We start from the raw sequence: 18,789 nt of genomic DNA on the forward strand, positions 1-18,789 counted from the left end.
ACCCTTACCCTAATTTTGTGCAAGAATGCTACTTTGAAAACCTACCACCCTTGAATTCCAATATAAAATCTATTGTCCTAAATTAAAAGTGTGCTCAAATAGAAGAACAAAGGAGACATCGGTCTCAACACTTTAGTCAAGCAATGAAATATGATGATACAAAAGGATAACAACAAAAAGTGCCAGTCCTAAATCAAATGTGTTAATTTCTCTAGATGAAGAATCTTCAAAGTAGAAAAGTAGCATACTACAGTGAGCTAAGGATAAAATATTTTTTAGTAGTTTTAGAGTTTGGTTGGCATCTCATGGTTCTTTCTAGAAGTTCCCATCTAAAATCCACTGGCTTGGGAAGTTAACCAACATTATAGAGCTTCAGACCTAGATAACATTACATCGAACCATCAAAAAGAATGTTGATGCAATATAAAATATGCATGTGCATGATAGTCAAGTGACATAATAAAAATGATATACTATAAGGGAAAGGTTTTGATAGCCTGAAGGGGAGTCTTGGGTTGAGTGAAACATCAAACAAAGTACAAAGGTCAATTCACCAATACAAAGGGAAAGGTCCTATAAAAGTGAAGATGAGAGTTCTAGTCTACTAGAGGATAGAATCACTAAATGGTGTCCCTAGATATAGATGCATTTTACATTTAAGAAAATGATCTCGCCTTTCACTCTTGCAAACACTAAGAAGAAATGTGAATGCAACAAACATATTAACCAATGGCCCCATATTGTCCATGCTTGTTAAGATGTTGATAATATCTGAATCAAATGGCCTATGTGTTCACTTGTTTCATTAAAAGGTTTTCTAATTCAATGTGCAACTAATATTGAAGATAAAGTGACAAGTTTGGGCATGGTTTTTGTGCCAACAAATGCTCTTTGAGACAAATAGGAAAAGGTGAGAAGATTTTCTATGGAAGCCTTAAATGAACTTTCGTTCTATATCTCCACTCAATGAAAAATGTCCAAATGTTGTTGTTGATCTACATGACAGGTTTCAAGTGCATTGATTGGGATTATATCATCTATTTTAGATAAAAGGTAGAATGATTCTACATATCTGTATGCTTTGAAAACTATTGAAAAACATTGTTGGTCATGGAAGTGAGTGAGTTGCATGCTTTAATTGTTGCATGGACACATATACAAATACAAATATAGATATGATATTAGATACAAGTACGACCATTTTCTATACCCCCAATATGCATGTAACGCCTCACTTGGGAACCCAAAAGAAATAAACCTAATATGTTACGCAATTCACTGCACTAATTTTTTAAAAGTTTAATCAACATCAAAGTAACAATGCAGAAGCAATATACACATACACGAAAATCATACATATGCAATAACAATACATATTCATTCCTCAAGGGTTCCTTCGCGTTGAGTCACTTTTAAGAAGTTTTATTAATCAGTTTAAGTCTCAAGTACACTTCCTCTAATTGTAAAATGAATAAACAAATATATAATCTCATACACACATAAATACTTACAACTACTATGATAAAGTACACCCATATAACATCATCCACTACACATGTCATAGGGTATGCAATAATAAATACAAGTACAATAAAATACAATACATTACCATGTAGGATCTCGAGGCACAAGATACATGAATACAAAGATACAACATTTGAATAGAAATCTTGAGGATAAGAATAATAATGATAATGATACAACTATATCTACTAATATGCGAGGGACACAAATGGCAATAAGTCACTATCTTCTGACCGTGTGGTCACCTAATCAGGCTCCCACTCCCACTGTGTAGTAGAGATAATGTACGATCCATATACATATATCAAATTGCAAAATCAATCCTAGGCAAGGAATCCTAATAGCCAAATCTACGTTAAGGGTATACAAACTATTGATAAAGAAAGATAACCAAAATCAAAAGGACAATCAATCAATTCCAGCACCACATACCAAAGTCAACAATATAGATACCAAATATAAATCAAGTATTGAAACCAAAGAGATACAACACTAAAAGAATAACCATGTGTAAACAAAGTGTCAAATGTCAAAAGCACAATAACTAATAGATAACATCTATCATCAAAGAGAGTAAATCTCCAATCAATAACTCCAATAATAACACCACCAATGAACAATTTAAAATCATCAATAAAAGTCAATTGTCAACAATAAATGACATTTAATAAATAAGTAAGAACTCACAACAAATACACCAACAAGTACACCACCAAAGGAAAATATTAAAAAACCACAAAGGAGACTCAGACTACATACTAGGGAGTGCCATCATATGGTCAAGCTACTTGATTTACCCTAGACTGGTATCTCACTAGACCCCAAACCCTCAAGCATTGAGTTACCCTGGACTGGTTACTCTAGAGCCTGGACCCTTAATATGACCCATGTGGAAGTAGAACACCATCTAATGAAGACAAGGAAAATGAGTCATACCTCTCACTAGATATCATCCCATTTCCATCCTTAGCCTCTATGAGCACTCAAGACATCGAAAAGTCAACATCTCTATTTGTCTTTTTAATGTGTATCTAAATATTTTAATTATTATGTTATCACTTATTGCACAACTTACAATGAGTTACCCTGGCAGCCACTTTGGGCCTCGACCCCTATTGCAAGCCACTCCCATAGAATGCACCTAGACTACCTTCACAAAAATTGACACACCACAATTGTGTCCCATACTGCAAAAACAATAAAGATCAAATTTGGTCCATGATAGACAATCCCAAAAAGCATTGATTCTCAAAACTCAAGTCACATAAATGCTCAATAGCATAAAGCTAATAAAACATAAATCTCAATTCAAATCATGAAGTACATCATGACACACAGTCAAATAACCATAAATGAAATCTTAAAAAGCCTCTAGTGCACATCCTAATTTGGCCAACTATACAAGGCACATAAAACCATCACAAAATAGATATCACAAGACATTAAAAAATAAATAAGAAACACAGTTTTTAGTCATATGATTTAATTCTATCATTTGTTATGTTTAGATTATGTCATCAGGATGTGTATAGAAATAAAGTAAAAATATACATGTTTACATAAATTGTTATGCTAATAGTTTTTTTAAAATGTCAAGTCTCTTTGTGCATATAAAATATCATGCAAAATCTACAATTACATTGTTTTACATCTCTTGCTCTCTCATCTTGATGATGGATCATGTAGTGTGATTCAAAATGTTGATGGTAAAAATATCAACACAATATAATCCAGAAGCTAAGCACCATAAAAATCATAAATGACTTAATTAATAATATAAATGTATATTAGTAGATTAAATATTATTATCAATTTTATTTTTGAAATATTAATTTGACTTCTATTTAAGTCTAATATTAATATTTACTTTTCCTTTAATTCATAATGTAACTAGAGATGGGAAGAGATTGAAGATGACTAGTGCGCGATGGAGATCCGCGAATGTCGTTGCGTGTAGATCTACTACAAGCTAGGGTTGCTACGTGTTGGGTCTTGCATTTTCTGTATGCCTCTACCCCAATGTCCTGCTCCTTCTTGCAACTTTGGTCTGCATTCTTTGCTTGCACAAGGATCACTTTGGTGCTGCGTGGTATGGGGATGAATTGGCGGGTCCAATCTTTGGAGGGGGGGGGGGGGGGGGGGGGGTTGTTTGCTTTTATGTGCTTTTCTCTAATTGCAACACTCTTGGATGGGATTTTGGTATGGGATCGAAGACTGTGGGTTTCCTATCCCAACTTTTTATTGGTGGGACTGTTGAGCATGCCCCATGGTGAATCAGGGTTTGGAGGTATCTTAGATTGCCTTTGAGGATATGGAGATGGCTAACCCATTGTCTTCAGCATATGTCAATGGTGGAAATCAGATGAATAAACCTACAATGGGAGATGGGGTTTCCTCCTCAAATGGGATGCCTCGAATTAAAAAAGTAAATGGATGTTTGGAAAGATCTGAGGACTAGCCTATTCTGGTTATCCAACTTGAGAGCAAGTTTTAGAGGATTTTGAATACTGGCAGAACCATGCCCTTATCTACAAATTTTTGGGCCTTCATCTCTCTTTACCTGTGTTGGATTCCTGGGCTCGTCGAGTTTGGAATCCCGAAGGCGATATGGAGATCATTTTGGTAGGGAATAATTATTTTTTAGTTATGTTCTCTTGCATGGCGGATAGGAATAGGGAATTTGAAGGAGGCCCTTACTTCTTTAACTAGGTGGGGCTTTTCATCAATCCTTAGCATATGGGCTTCAATTCAGCTGAAGAGATTCCATCGTGGGTCCCTGTGTGGGTTCATTTGCCGAGACTTCCTTTGGAGTTTTGGAGGGATGATATTCTTCATTCAATCTCATTACTTCTTGGAAAACCTATGGGAGCGGCTACACAAACCCAAGATCGTAAGGCAATTTCTTATGCTCATATTTGTGTTGAGGTTGATTTAACTAATCCATTACTAGATTCTATTGAAATATGCTTGGGATCCTCTTCATGGATCCAACAGCTGGATTATGAGACTCTCCCTTTTAGATGTCAAATTTGTCATGAATATTGTCACTTGCTTCGCAAATGCCCTAGATTTAAGCCCACTACTTTGGATGCCTCAGGACCTCTTAAGGGGGAAAAGGGGAAGGCTCTTGCATCTATTGAACCTATAGATAATGAGGGCTTTACTCAGGTTAAAACCCAAAAAAAAGGCAAGGGTAAGAAGAGAACCTAGCTGGAGAGACACAATGATGGTACTTTTAACAGATTTGATGTTCTTGAAGACCTGGTACAGGAGGAAGGTATTCTGGTTGAGCTTTCTTCTGGGGATAAGGGTCTGCATGAAGTTCAGGAAGAAGAGGCAAAGAGGGAGGATCAGTTACTATCGCCAGAGGATTCTTAGAGTGTATATATTGATATGGATCTACCTTCTCAAGTTCAAGATACCAGGGAGCCCCAGGGATCACAGGTTCTAATGAGTTCAATTGTGGTGGTTCCAAATCCTCCTGCTCCTAAGGGGGCTTCAAATTTGGCCAAGGGAGGCAAAGCCCATTCTACTCTAGGTTTACAGTAGAAATCCTTTAAAAAGGGGTCTCTGGAGAAACCATCGAGGAGTGGTAGAAAGACTGATCAAGAGAAGGTCAAGATTATGGGGGATACTTTGGTTGAGTCTAGGTCTGTGCAACCCATTGATTCCCATTTCTCCCACCCCCATAAATGATTTTTCTATCATGGAATGTTTGGGGGTTGAGCAAAATACCTAAACAAAAGGTTGTTCGTAGATTAATTGATTTTTAGGTACCTGACGTGGTTTTTATTCAGGAAACCAAGCTTACAGTGGATGGTTTGGTCAGTTGTGCTTTGCGTATCTGGCCCTAGGGCAATTAGCAAGGAGTGGGATCTTGAAATAGTTCAGGAGGGATTGCTTGCTTCTGGAACCCGAGAAAAGTTCTTCCCTTATGGTGGATTTCTAGTTGATCCTCTATTTATTTGGTTGCATCTTGTTTGGCGACTGGGGAAAGATGCCTTTATTGATATTTCAGGCAAGTTAAATCTTTGGGCTCATATCAGTTGCATTCGGGCCTTGGACCCATTTCTCCCATGGATCTTGGTTGGTTATTTTAACTCTGTTAATAGCTTAGATGCAAAACATGGAGGAGTTGCTAGGTTGGATCCCTCTGCAAATATTTTTAGGGATATGATAGGTTCCTTGAATCTCATTGATGTGAAGCCATCTAATGGGGTCTTTACATGGAATAATAGGAGGTGTGGTGCTGAGGCTATCTCAGAAAGGCTCGATAGATTTTTGGTTTCCTATTATTGGATGAATAGTAGGTTGATCACCAATTTAGAAATTCTTGATTGGAGAGGCTCTAATCATTGGCCTATCAAGCTCTCGGTTACTGCTTACAGAGTCACCAAGAACCCTTCTTTTAAATTTTAGTTAATGTGGCTAAGAGATTAGTCTTTGTAGGATCTTATGATGGATTGGTGGTATGAGGGGAGGCCTACTCATGGGACAGTAATGTTTACTTTTTGTAAGAGGCTTCAGAACATTAAGTACAGGCTTAAGAAGTGGAATAAATAATGTTTTGGGAACCTACAGGCTCAAAGGATAGCTACTCAAGCTAAGTTAGACAACATCACTCAGTTGATTCGAGATCAAGGGAGGACCTTTGATCTAAGTGAAGTTGAGTCCTTGGATCTTAAAGGATTAGAAGAGTGGGAGCTTTGGGAGGAGGTCTTTTGGAAGAAAAAATCTCATATTGACTGGCTTTAGGAGGGGGATAGGAACATTGCATTCTTTCATAACTTAGTCAAGGCTCGAAGACAAGGGAATTCTTTATCCTCTTTGATCTCGCTTGAAGGGGTTCATCTCTCTTCCAATGTTGATATTTCCAGGGCAACGGTCAACTATTTTTCAAATCTCTTTTCTAAGGAATATCTTGATGCTAGGGCTGAGGAGAGGGCAATCTTGGATTGCATTCCTCACCTGGTCTCTGTGGAGATGAATAAGGCCCTCTTACGTCCTATTCTGCTATCTAAATTGAAGAAAGTGGTGTTTAACATGAAAAAGGTAAGGCTCCCGGCCTTGATGGATTTCTGATTGAGTTCTTTTAGAAATTCTAGGAAATAATTAAGTTAGATCTCCTTGAGGTGGTACAAGAATGTCATAGGAATAAGCAGAAGCTCAAGTCCATGAATTCTACTTTCTTGGCTCTCATACCTAAGCAAGAGGGGGCTAATCAGTTGGTTCATTTTAGACCTATTGCACTTTGTAATGTTGTCTATAAGATTATCACCAAGCTAATTGTAGAGAGACTTAAGCCACTTCTCAGCACTCTGATCTCTCCAGAGCAGGGGGGTTTTGTTGAGGGAAGACAAATTTTGGATGGTGTTGTGGTTGCAATGGAAGCTATTCATTCCATGGTTAATTCTAAGGAGAGGGCTATGTTCATAAAGCTTGACATGGCTAAAGCTTATGATCGAGTGAGTTGGGAATTCTTACAGAAAGTTCTTTTGGCATTTGACTTTGTTGAGGAATGGGTTAATTGGATTTTGAGTTATGTGACCTCCTCTTCCTTTTTTGTCATTATAAATGAGAAACCATCAGATCTGTTTAGTCCTTCTCAAGGACTTCAGCAAGGGGACCCTCTATCTCCTTATTTATTCATTATCATAGCTGAGGGTCTTGGAAAATTTATTAAATCTCAAGTGGGGCAGGGTCTTATTCAAGGTTGGAGTTGGATTAACTCTCTTTGTTCCTACTCTCACCTTCAGTTTGTGGATGATATTGCGTTCATGGATAGGGCTAGAGTTAGTGAAGCTATAAATTTCAAGAGAGCCTTAGACATTTATTTGAAGGCTTAAGGTCAGTGTATTAATGATGACAAATCTTCCATTTTCTTCTTCAATACCCCCCAACCTATTAAAAATAGGATTTGATAGGATCCTTAGATTTTAGATCAATTCTCTTCCCCTGTTATACCTTGGAGTCCCCTTGGCTTTGGGATCTTAGTATAGAGTGTATTGGCAGGGGATTTTGGATAAATTCTGGAGTAAAGTCAGTCATTGGACTTATAGGTGGTTTTCTTCTGCTGGAAAAGTGGTTCTTCTTAAGACTGTGGTGCAGTCTCTCCCTATTTACAGGTGTTGTGTGCAAGTTCCCCCTTCCACCTTTGTGAGGGATTTTGATGCTCTTTCTCGGTAGTTTCTTTGGTTTGGTACCCTTCTCTCATCAAAGTGGCGTCTGTAGGCCTAAGCATGTTGGGGGGCTTGGGTCTTAGGTTTATGGCACTTGTTGTCACAAACCTAGTTGCTAAGTTGTATTGGAGGTGGAGCAACAATTAACACTCGGATTGGGCCAAGATTCTTACTCACAAGTATTTTCCTCATGTTGATAGTGCAAATGTGTCGCACTTGGCTTTGTTGGGTAAAGGTTCCTATATTTGGAATACCCTTAAAAAGGGCACTCAGTTGATTAAGGAAGGCCTCTTTTGGATTTGTAACAGAGGCTTAGATGCTCTATTTTGGAAAGACTCTTGGGATGGCCATCTGCCCATAATCTCTTGCTTTCCCCAGCTTTAGCCTCTCTACCACACTTTGACTAATGCTGGCTGGTTTAAGGTGGAGCATTTTAAGATTGTCAAGCATTTGGGATAGGTGGAGGTGACTTTCTGGAAGGATTCTCAAGAGTGGCCTATTGGTGGCTTTGATGAGGATCACGCTCTTCTTGCTCATGTGTTGGAGAATAGGTTTTGTAGCTCTCTCAAGGGGAGGGATGTTCTAGCTTGGAATCCTAGTCCAAACGACAAATTCTTTGTGGCTCAAGGCTATGTTGTGCTGGACAGGAACCTACATGGTCTAGCTAAAGTGCACTAGTGGAAGAAGGTTTGGAATAACTTTTCTTGGCCCAAATGTAATTTATTCCTATGGTTGTTGGCTTAGAAGAAATGTCTCACATGGGAGAATCTTCGCAAAAGAGGCTTTCAGGGACCTTTTGTTTGTTTCTTATGCTCACTTAATGAGGAGTCTATCTCTCGCTTGTTTTTTCTTTGCCCCTTTTCAAAGGAAATATGGCATAGATGGTGGGAGGTTTGGAGTCATGTCTATATTCATGCCACTTCCCTCTTTGACTTTTGGGAAAGTTTGGGCAGACCTCCAATGAAGACTTCTTTCTTGCAGACTGCCTAGATGATTGGGCCAATTTTTATTCTCCGGAACCTTTGGTTGGAGAGGAATCATAGGATATTTTGTGACTCTAAGTTAGATAGCCTTCAGTTTTGGAGGAAGATTCTTAGTAGGCTGCAAGAGACTATTTTTGCTAAGTGTGACATGTTCGAAATTATAGATCCTGGGGAACAAACTATTGTGAGGAATTTGAACCTAGATGGCAATAATCAGGGATGTACTCTTGGAAAAAGGTTGTGCCATGGCAACCAACATGTTTGTAGGGATGGGTAATGGATCCCTACCCCAGCTAGGATCTTGAAGATCAATACAGATGGGTCTTCTCAGGGAAATCTTGGTCATGCTAGTATTGGAGCTATAGGTAGAGGTAATGATGGTGGTGTGGTTTTTATGTTCTCTATTTACAAGGGTCAACACTCTAATAATATGATGGAGGCCCTTGCTATTAAGATTGTTGTAGATAGAGGATGCTCTTTAGGCTGGAAAAAGATCATATGTGAGTTTGACTCTTAGATTTTTGTTGATATACTAAATAACCAGAGCTTGGAGAACATTAATTGGAGATTAGCCTCTTTGGTTAGACAAATTCTAAGTGTAGTTCCTTGGATTCTGTCTCCTTTCATCATATCCCTCGCGAATGGAATAGAGTTGCGGATTGTTTGGTGAAGTGGGCTTCAGAGGATGTGGATAGTTGGGCTATTAATGGAAGATAGGAATATGTAGTGTTGTTGTGGGCCTCTTGCCTTTGCCTTGTAATCTGGATTTGATTGAATAAATTTTTACCCCTTTCTTCAAAAAATAAAATAATAATAATGTAACTAGAGATAACCAAAACTTGAAATTATAATTATAATTATATTATTTATAATTTCTCTCCTAATATTAAATATTATCTTAATACTAAATATTCATAACTAGATGGTTACATAGTGAACTCCACCATAACTTCTCGTAAAATATAACAAAATCACAAATATATATTTATTAACTTTCCACCCACATTAATAAACATATAATCACTTATATGCAACTTTTAGTTTAACTAGACTTATGAAAGCATTAATACTAACATCCAAATTATAAATAAATGAGTAATATTTATTTAATTTTCAAAATTAATAAATAAAAAAATCAATTTTATTTTTAAAAATTTAAAAACTAATAAATGATAATAATAAATCTAAACATTAATTTTTTAGAAAAAAATGAATATAAGCATGCAATTGTTATTTTCACATGACTAAGATCTTCTGAAACATGCAATCATAATATTCTTAATTTTCTATCTGGAATTTATTTATTTTTTAGAAATATTTTCAACCAATAATTCTATTTAAATATGATGCAAATATATCTTTTGTTTGATGAATTTTTACGAGGGTTTATGTTGAAGTTTTTAAATAATTTTCTTTAAAACCCCAACAAATAATAATCATTGATCTCTAAAATCTAATGTTGAATTTTTAGTGGCTGCTCAAAACCAGGTTATCTAAATCAATTTATAGTAGCATGATTTTATAGTTTACATTTGACAACAGTTTCCAAATGACACATGAATCAAATTCTATTTCTTATTTGAAAATCAGAATTGTCCTAAGGGTGAGTGAGTAGCCGAGTTGGTGTGAAGGTGAGTCGTGAGGCGTAGTGTTAGGCTAATGATCCCGGTGCTACGCATCAACTCTAGTTCGAGTCACACTAGGTTTACCACAAACCCTTTTCGTGGCTCAATGGTTTGGCATACTTTGAAGACATGTGCGATGTTGGTGAAGAGGGGTCTGTTATGGATATGTAAAGGAGGTTCTCAGGCTTTGTTTTGGTCTGATGCTTGGGATGGATTCCCTTCCATTTTATCCATATACCCTCATCTTTAGCCTCTTTGTGACTCTTTTCTTGCCGCTGGATGGGATAAAGTGGCTCATTACAAGACTCCTTATCAATTGGGACCTGTTGTTGGTTATAGATGGAAGCATTCCTCTGATTGGCCTCCTAGAGGTACAGACATGGATCGTCAGGAGCTTTCTCAAATTCTGGCCTCTAGAGAGTGTTCCTCTTTGCTTGGTCCAGATGTATTGGCTTGGGGCGGTACCTTGTCTGGTAAATATCATGTCTCTGTTGGGTATCAGGAGATAACTAGAAAATTATTTGGGGATGCTGAGGTCCCTTGGTGGAAGCAAGTCTGGAATAAAGTTTCTTGGTCCAAGTGCAATTTTTTCATGTGGCTAGTGGCTCACAACCGTTGTCTTACCTGGGATAATCTTTGTAAACGTGGATTTCAGGGCCCCTCTTATTGTGTTTTGTGTGGTAATGGAGAGGAGTCTGTCTCCCATCTGTTCTTCCATTGTTCCTATTCTACTCAGACATGGCACCTTTGGTGGAGCGCTTGGGGTTGCTCTTGTCGGCATGCTTCCTCTTTGCCTGAGTTCTGGGCTCGCTTGGGTAGTGCTCCCTCCAAGTCTTCTTCTCTCCATGCTGCTTGGATTGCTGGCCCATCTTTCATGCTTTGGCATATCTGGTTGGAGAGGAATCGTCGCATATTCCAACATGTTCGGCTTGGTGTTTTGCATCTTTGGTGAAAAATATCACATTCTCTCCAGGAAACTATTCTTGTGAAGTGTGAGCTTGATGGGGGTATGGATCCGGTTGATCTTGCTATCTGTAATCGCCTCAATTTTCATCTGCAGGATGGGGTTGTGGCTCATAGGTTTCCTTCTATGTCCAGGTAGCTTCACCATCAGAGGAAGGGTCGGGTTAACCGGGATGGGCACTGGACTCCTCCTCCCTGTGGAGTTCTAAAAATTAACACTGATGGTTCTTCTCGTGGGAATCCTGGTCTGGCTGGTATTGGCGGAGTGGCTCGTTGTAGTTCTGGGAATGTTAAATTTTTCTTCTCAATTCATAAGGGTGATTATACTAACAATCTCATGGAAGCTCAGGCTATTTTATATGTTGTGGAACAGTGTTGCTTGTGGGGATGGAGTAAGATTATTTATGAGTCTGATTCCCAGGTGGTGGTGAACATGCTTTCTTCGCAAGAGCTTGAGGATGTTAGTTGGCAGCTGGCCACCGTTGTTAAGCAGATTCTTTTCTTCTCTTCCTCTTTTCAGTTCATTAGGTTCAAGTATATTCCGTGAGAATGGAATAGACCTGCTGATTGTTTAGCCAAATGGGCTTCTAGTCATGATCCGGGTTGGAATATTAGGGATAGGGGGCAACTGTCCTTTGAGATGGTGCAAGAATTTGATGATCTTTTGCTCAGGATCGAGCTCCTTGTTGAGCTCTCCTTGTTGTATTCCTTTCTGTCTTAATAAATTTTTACCCCTCTTTTTGCAGAATTGTCCTACATATTTTATTCCATAAATTTGAACAAATAAATTTCACAACATGAAAGACACAAGGTAGATAGATATTTCAAAATAATTTTCATAAAAGAGTTATCAAACCCTACCTCAATCTGACAAGTGAGATTCTGGACAATCTAGTGAATACATGCAATCCAAATACTTTTAAGCTTTCAACAATTCTTTAATTTCAATTTTCAAATTGTTCTCTCAAAACTTGTGTGTGTTCAAATGACCAAAAAGCCTCTAGTAAAAAGGCCTAACCGTACTTAGAGTTTCTAATATCTAATTTACAAAAAACAAACTCACCTTTATTCAAATATCAAATAAATCTGTTTATTTATTACTCCATGCACACTTAAAGCATCTTTTAATTAGAGTATTCTTTTTATTTTCTTTTCTCCACTTAATTATTTATGCAAAAATCTTTCAAAAAGCATAATTTATTATTTTAAGTAATAATAATAAGTAAATTCCATTGTTTAAATGCAATTCTAATTTGATTATAATGAATGAATTAATTAAATAATTATAGTGAATCAATATTAAATCTTTAATATTTTATTTCTTTTTATCCAATTTGTCAAATCAATTAAACTACACGTTTAATTAATTTCTAATTAGTAATATATCATCATATTTTAATATATTTTTAATCAAATAGTAATTAATAATTCTAATCCAAAAGTCATAGTTAAATTATTTACCAAGTAAATCACATAGTCATATCCACATAAAAGTAACATAAGCACGGTCGACAAAAACCAAATCAAACAACACATGCAAAGATAAACTCACATATTTAAATTGGATAGGTAGTCACATATATCTCCTTCTCAAGACAAGTAATCAGGCTACGATAAGTAGGAAATATTTCCACAATAAGTGAAATTGTGATATTGATATCAAGATTCAACTATGTAGTTTTGGAGTCAAACTCATTGACCCATGTTCCATGAGTACTGATTCACACATGAATTAATCTCTCATGAGAATAAATGGAACACTTAGCACTCATTAGATCTAGGTGATGCTCACAAAGGTGAATCACTGTGACTTTTTGGGAGGTCACCCATCCCAGTACTACTCTAGCTCGAGTGTGCTTAACTATGGAGTTCCCTCAATGGTTAAACCCACTCTGCTTGCAACTCCATTTGCAAAACCTTCACTAAGTGTTGTGCCTTATGAACCATTCATTAGAAAGCCCCTTAAGCTCATCAATCAATAAGTAGGAGATATTTCCATAGCAAGTCAAATTGTGATATTGCTATCAAGATTTAACTATGTAGTTTTGGAGTCAAACTCATTGACTCATGTTTGATGAGTAGTGATTCACACACAAATCCATCTCTCATAAGAATAAATGGGACACTTAGCACACAACGGTGAAGCATCACCTAGATCCAATGAGTGCTAAGTATTCCATTTATTCTCGTGAAGCATCACCTAGATCCAATGAGTGCTAAGTGTTCCATTTATTCTCATGAGAGATGGATTTGTCTATGAAGCATCACCTGGATCCAATGAGTGCTAAGTATTCTATTTATTTTCATGAGAGATTGATTTGCGTGTGAATCACTACTCATGAGACGTGAGTCAATGAGTTTGACTCCAAAAATGCACAGTTAAATCTTGATAACAATATCACAATCAGGCTACGACTAAGACCAGACCTGAATATTATCTCCTCATTCTTACCATTGAGTTATTGCATAGGGTACATTCGTTCTGACAATTTAGGGAAGTTGATGCCTAGTACCTACAAACTTGTATAAAAGACGAGCATGTACATGTGCATATATATCTAAGCTAGATATGCAATGATGGGGAGTGGTACATTGTGTAGCTCTTAACTCACAGGTGACTACAACTCCCTCCCTAAACCATATCAGGCACATAAAAAAAAAATGTAAAACAACCACACACATCATACCATGCAAGTACGAGATAAGTATACTAGTAAGTCTTGAATATAAATAACATCATATTCTAACATTAACATCTCATCATCCCAAGGACTTAATAAAAATCTTTTGAAAACACCTCACATGATATCATTATGAAGGTACTTTCATTAACTAAGAGAAATTAAAGTATCATAAATACGAGTATGGAATTAACACTAACTAATATAAATCAATTACTCTACCTATCCAAATATTGCATTTCAAAGATTCCTAAGAGTTCACAAGTTCGTAGAAGGCCTGGTAGGGCTTAAGCAATAAAACCTACAATGATAGAAAAGGAGGGGTATTACAATGCATAAACATGTATTTAAATTACTTCAAATAAATATATATATACATAAATGTTACATACATAATTATAAGTTAATTTAGCACTTTATAATATGCAAAAATAATGCTTTGATTTGAAACAATGATACAAATAAATTGTACACATATTTAGTCCAAAAGTATAACAAATTGCGTTATTATATTTAAACCTATCATCTTCCCATATGTTGACCTAAGACCTCAAGTACTTACATCTTCCAATCATTAGTAAGCTTTACCTTCTTCAAACAACCCTATGCAAGATAACACAACAATTAACCTTTTTACTTGAAGCTTTTAATGTTTCATCTTGCACATATTTTGCAGGATGTCTACAGGAAAATAGGTCACAAGACCCATTGATACACATTCATTATCTCTGTTTGATATGTGTTATACTTAATAACAAGGGCACATGCAAGGGTCCTACAAAATAGTGCATTTTCTATGTCATTTCCCTTTATGTCTATAATCTAACTAGTTGTTTGTAAATCATCAATATGTCCATTAGGCCATGGTTCATGAATGATGAAATAATGGATTCAAAGATGGTATGAGGTTTGAATGTTGTTAATTGAGTGGTTGGTTTCAAAGGGACATCAATTCAGTATTCTTGTTGTTGTTCCCTTGTTATATTCTAAGTTGTATATCTCATTTATTATTCTTAATCCAATAAAAAAAAGATGGTATGAGGTACTTACTCTTATTAATTATATATTTTTTGTTAGCATAAGAGATCATTTATGTCTAATGTTATATTCATTTTATTAAACATGGACAATAAAAACATCATTTGATTGTGTATGCTATTAAAAGATTAATAATAATCACCTCAATCTTTAGAAAACTTTATATGGCATTATTCATTGTTGTGTTCTTATTTTGTTGGGAGATTTAATCTAGTTCGTGGAGAGATAATATAGAATTGGCAATATGAGATTTCCACAATCCATTTCTAACGATTTGTTTTTTGTTTCTGGATTCGATTGTGTATGTTTCTTTTTTTCCTTTTTTGACATCAACGTTTCAGATAAACATATGAAACGTTGATGTCAAAAAAAAACAAAAAAACATACATAATAGAATCTAGAAATTAAAAAATAATAAATGCCACATAGTGGCTAGTATTTTTCAATAAGAAAACTTTAGTTCAAGTATATTATTAAATAAATTTGATAAATATAGTAAACTAAATTTAATTATATTACAATTTTAAATATAATTAGGTATAATAGAAACATTTTTAATAAAAGGTATATATAAAGAATTAGTCGCTAAGAATTTAAAAATAAATTTAATAACTATAAGAAAATAAATTTAGTTGAATAATAATATTAAGTATAATTGAATATAGTAAGAATTCTAAAAATAAAAATAAACTAATTTTTTTAATTAAATACTATAAAATTAATTAAGAATGCTTTTTAAAAATTAACATTGTATCCTAAAAAATTAAGAATGCTTTTAAAAATTAAAAAAATTATAATGAATGATTTTTTGTGAAGGAATGTGATATAAAGTTAAAATTTATGTACATTCTAAAAAGGGGCATCAATGTGTAGTGGTTGCTTGAAATTCACTAATAAGACCTCACCCATATCAACCAATCACAATCAAGAAAAATAATTTAGATAATTTTATAAAGCAATTTCTTTACAAGTATACTATACAAACATAAATTTAGAAATTAGGAAAGAAAAATCTTAAGTTTTGAATACATAAAATTAGGTTTTAAAGGACCCAAAACCTTTAACAAAGCATCAGAGAAACAAGAACATAAAAGTTCAAAGAATAGAAGGCCTCAAAGCCAAAAGAGAACAGAAAGAAAAAGCCAAAAAAACATGAGGCCAGAAAACAACTATGCAATAAAAGACAGCAAAAGAAAAATAAAAAGACAACCACCAAACAGCTACAGAGTCTTCAAAAGGTCCGCTACTTGGTCTACCAAGATGTTCATATTTTCCGCAAAGGCTTTCATGTTATCTAACTTTTTTGCTTCCACTCCTTCATTCTTCTTGGAATTATCCATTGTGTGCTTGCTCAGGCCCTGATCCTCATTCACAGCATGGGAGTCTTGGCCTTTACTTTGCTCCAACTTGTTCGTCAGGGTTGTTAAAGTTGTCAGCCACGGTTTTCAAAATAATGCAATTTTGATCAGCCAGTTTCTTGATTGTTTTCTCCATGTTACTTACTCTAGAATCCAAACCATCCATCCTTTTTTGAAGATCTTTGCCTAACTGATCTAAATTCTTGTTCTTGGTTTCAAGTGTTGGCACACGCTTCATCAAATTCTTTACCTCTTCCGCATTGTCAATAACCTCACAAAGTCTATCAATGTGATGACCAAGTGTTCTCTCCTCCCTCGCCGTCTTGCTGAACTAATCAAAGTCCCTTGATATAACATGTATTTATTGTTTTAGAGTACCAATATCCTTCATCATTGTCCCCGGGTTACCAATGATTCCCTTTAGGAACCCTTGGTCATCCTTATCCCTATTATGCTCAAAGTAGTCCTCATGCTCCCCCTGTTTGTTCCTATCTAGATTGACCTCCTTAAATTCATTCTCATCACTCACATCCTGAGCAATCACCCTTTTTTCTTTTTCTTTCAATCCTCTTAAGTAAGAGTTCATCATCAAAGGGGACATAATCTCTTTCAACATTATTTCCCCTGTTTCCCAAAACCTTTCCCAAAGATCCTCTCTTCTCAAAACCCTTTTTCTGCTCCTCCTCATAATCACTATCTTGTTTCGATTCACTCTCCTTTTCCTTCCTTGTCTTCTTGGAAGAGCTTCCAAGATCACCTTTCTTCCTCTTCTTCATTTCAACCTCAGCCACCTCATCCTATGTTTCCTCATCAAAATCCTCCTTAGATTCGCTACCCTTTGTCTCACAATCTAGAGATTTCTTGCTCTTCGTGGGCCTATCCACCTTTCTTCATTTTAGAAGGTTCATTATTAAAACCATTAACCCCTCATGACAGATGTGATCTCCCTCAAAAATCTTGAGTTATTATTGGTTGAAATAAGAAAATTTAATCACTCGTTAATGAAAAGTGATTGCAATAGTATTTAGCCTTCGACAAATACTAACAATATAGAATTAGCTTACAAAAAATATTTGGAACGTTATTAAATAAAAGCCCTCATAGGCTAGTGTTGCACCACTTCCTTTGACAATTATTAACAAGTAACAACCTAAATACAATGGAAGCTTGGTGGAAATTAGGGATACTCCCATGTAGTCTTAGTAAGTTATTTAGGTTATCTACACTTTTATATTGATAAAAAACTATTCTAGAATGAAAAACTATTCTAGAATGAAAGTTTTTAATTTTATTTTATTGATTGCATCATATTAGAATGTATTGGGCTCCAAAGGAGCTACTATTTTTAAGTCGATAGGCTTACTTCTGTGGGACTTTCCACTTGAATGTTGTGACATTCTGATGGTATCAAACGCCATGAAAAATGGACTTTTCGACTGCTTGCACCATAAATTGTTATCGCCGAGGAAATGATAAACTATATGTGAATCAAGCAATCATCGAGTCATCCAATCTATTATCATACGTTGGCCTTGTTCAAATAGATTATGCTCTCGATAAATAATGTGTCATTATTAAATTAACTTTCTCAATGTTTCTCCTATGGTAAACATGCAAAGAGTTAATTTACAAGAAAGCCGCAAATAGAATTTGTATAAAAAGCTTCTATCGAGTTAAAAACCTCTGACTATCACTGAGCTGCAATTGCAAACACACATTTTGAGCAAAAGCAACAACATTTAAATCTTTGAAAATCGCACCAAAATGGGATCTTAAATATGAAGAGCACAAACTCCACAATTCATATGAAGGATCCTCGTAAAGAATAAGGATAAAGATAAGATAAATATTGTACAATCATGAGAAATTAGAAACAGATGGCACCAAGGAAAGTGAAACTACAATTAGTATTATATTGCGGATTAAACCAGTGAAACCTTTGAAGAATATATGTGAATGATCAAATATTAATGAAGACTTTATTTTGATCCTCAATGTCGTCAAACAAGCGATACATTCGAAAGATCTTTGAAGATTTATTTCAAATGGTGCAGAAAAGTTAAGAGGGAAATCCATATAGGAGAAATTGGTTCCATATCTTAATAGACATTAAAAGAGAAAGCTTGAACAAGAGGCAATTTGCAAAAAAATAAAGAATGTCGAAAGAGATAATACACCAAAGTTTCTATTGATGATTTTTTTGTTTTCAAATGTAAAGACATAGACTCAATTAGATAAGAAGTTTGGTCATTTGAAGCCGATGGAGATTAATGGATTGCTTCAGCAAGATAAATTATGTTGTTCTCCTTCAAAGTCACCATTTTCAAATTATTGTTTTGTAAAAGTGATTTATGTCACTTCTCCTAACTCATAAGTTAGATCCTAACTTTCTCTTGGTTAAGGTTAGGTTTTAGGAGTTGAAGTTTGCATGAGTTAAA

The 18,789-nt window shown here is 35.5% G+C and overlaps 1 protein-coding gene across 1 annotated transcript; it reads left to right on the top strand.

Annotated features, from left to right (window-relative positions):
* Nucleotides 1-4,260: 4,260 nt before the first annotated feature.
* Nucleotides 4,261-4,902, top strand: LOC149529575 (uncharacterized). The gene is made up of 2 exons (XM_089808162.1): nucleotides 4,261-4,692; nucleotides 4,795-4,902. The coding sequence occupies exons 1-2, from the start codon at nucleotides 4,261-4,263 to the stop codon at nucleotides 4,900-4,902; spliced, it is 540 nt and encodes a 179-aa protein (XP_089664288.1).
* Nucleotides 4,903-18,789: the final 13,887 nt, after the last annotated feature.

Source organism: Cupressus sempervirens, chromosome 11 (genome assembly GCF_028749045.1).
Source record: "Cupressus sempervirens isolate cs-2001-9-10 chromosome 11, ASM2874904v1, whole genome shotgun sequence".
NCBI classification, from domain to species: Eukaryota; Viridiplantae; Streptophyta; class Pinopsida; order Cupressales; family Cupressaceae; genus Cupressus; species Cupressus sempervirens.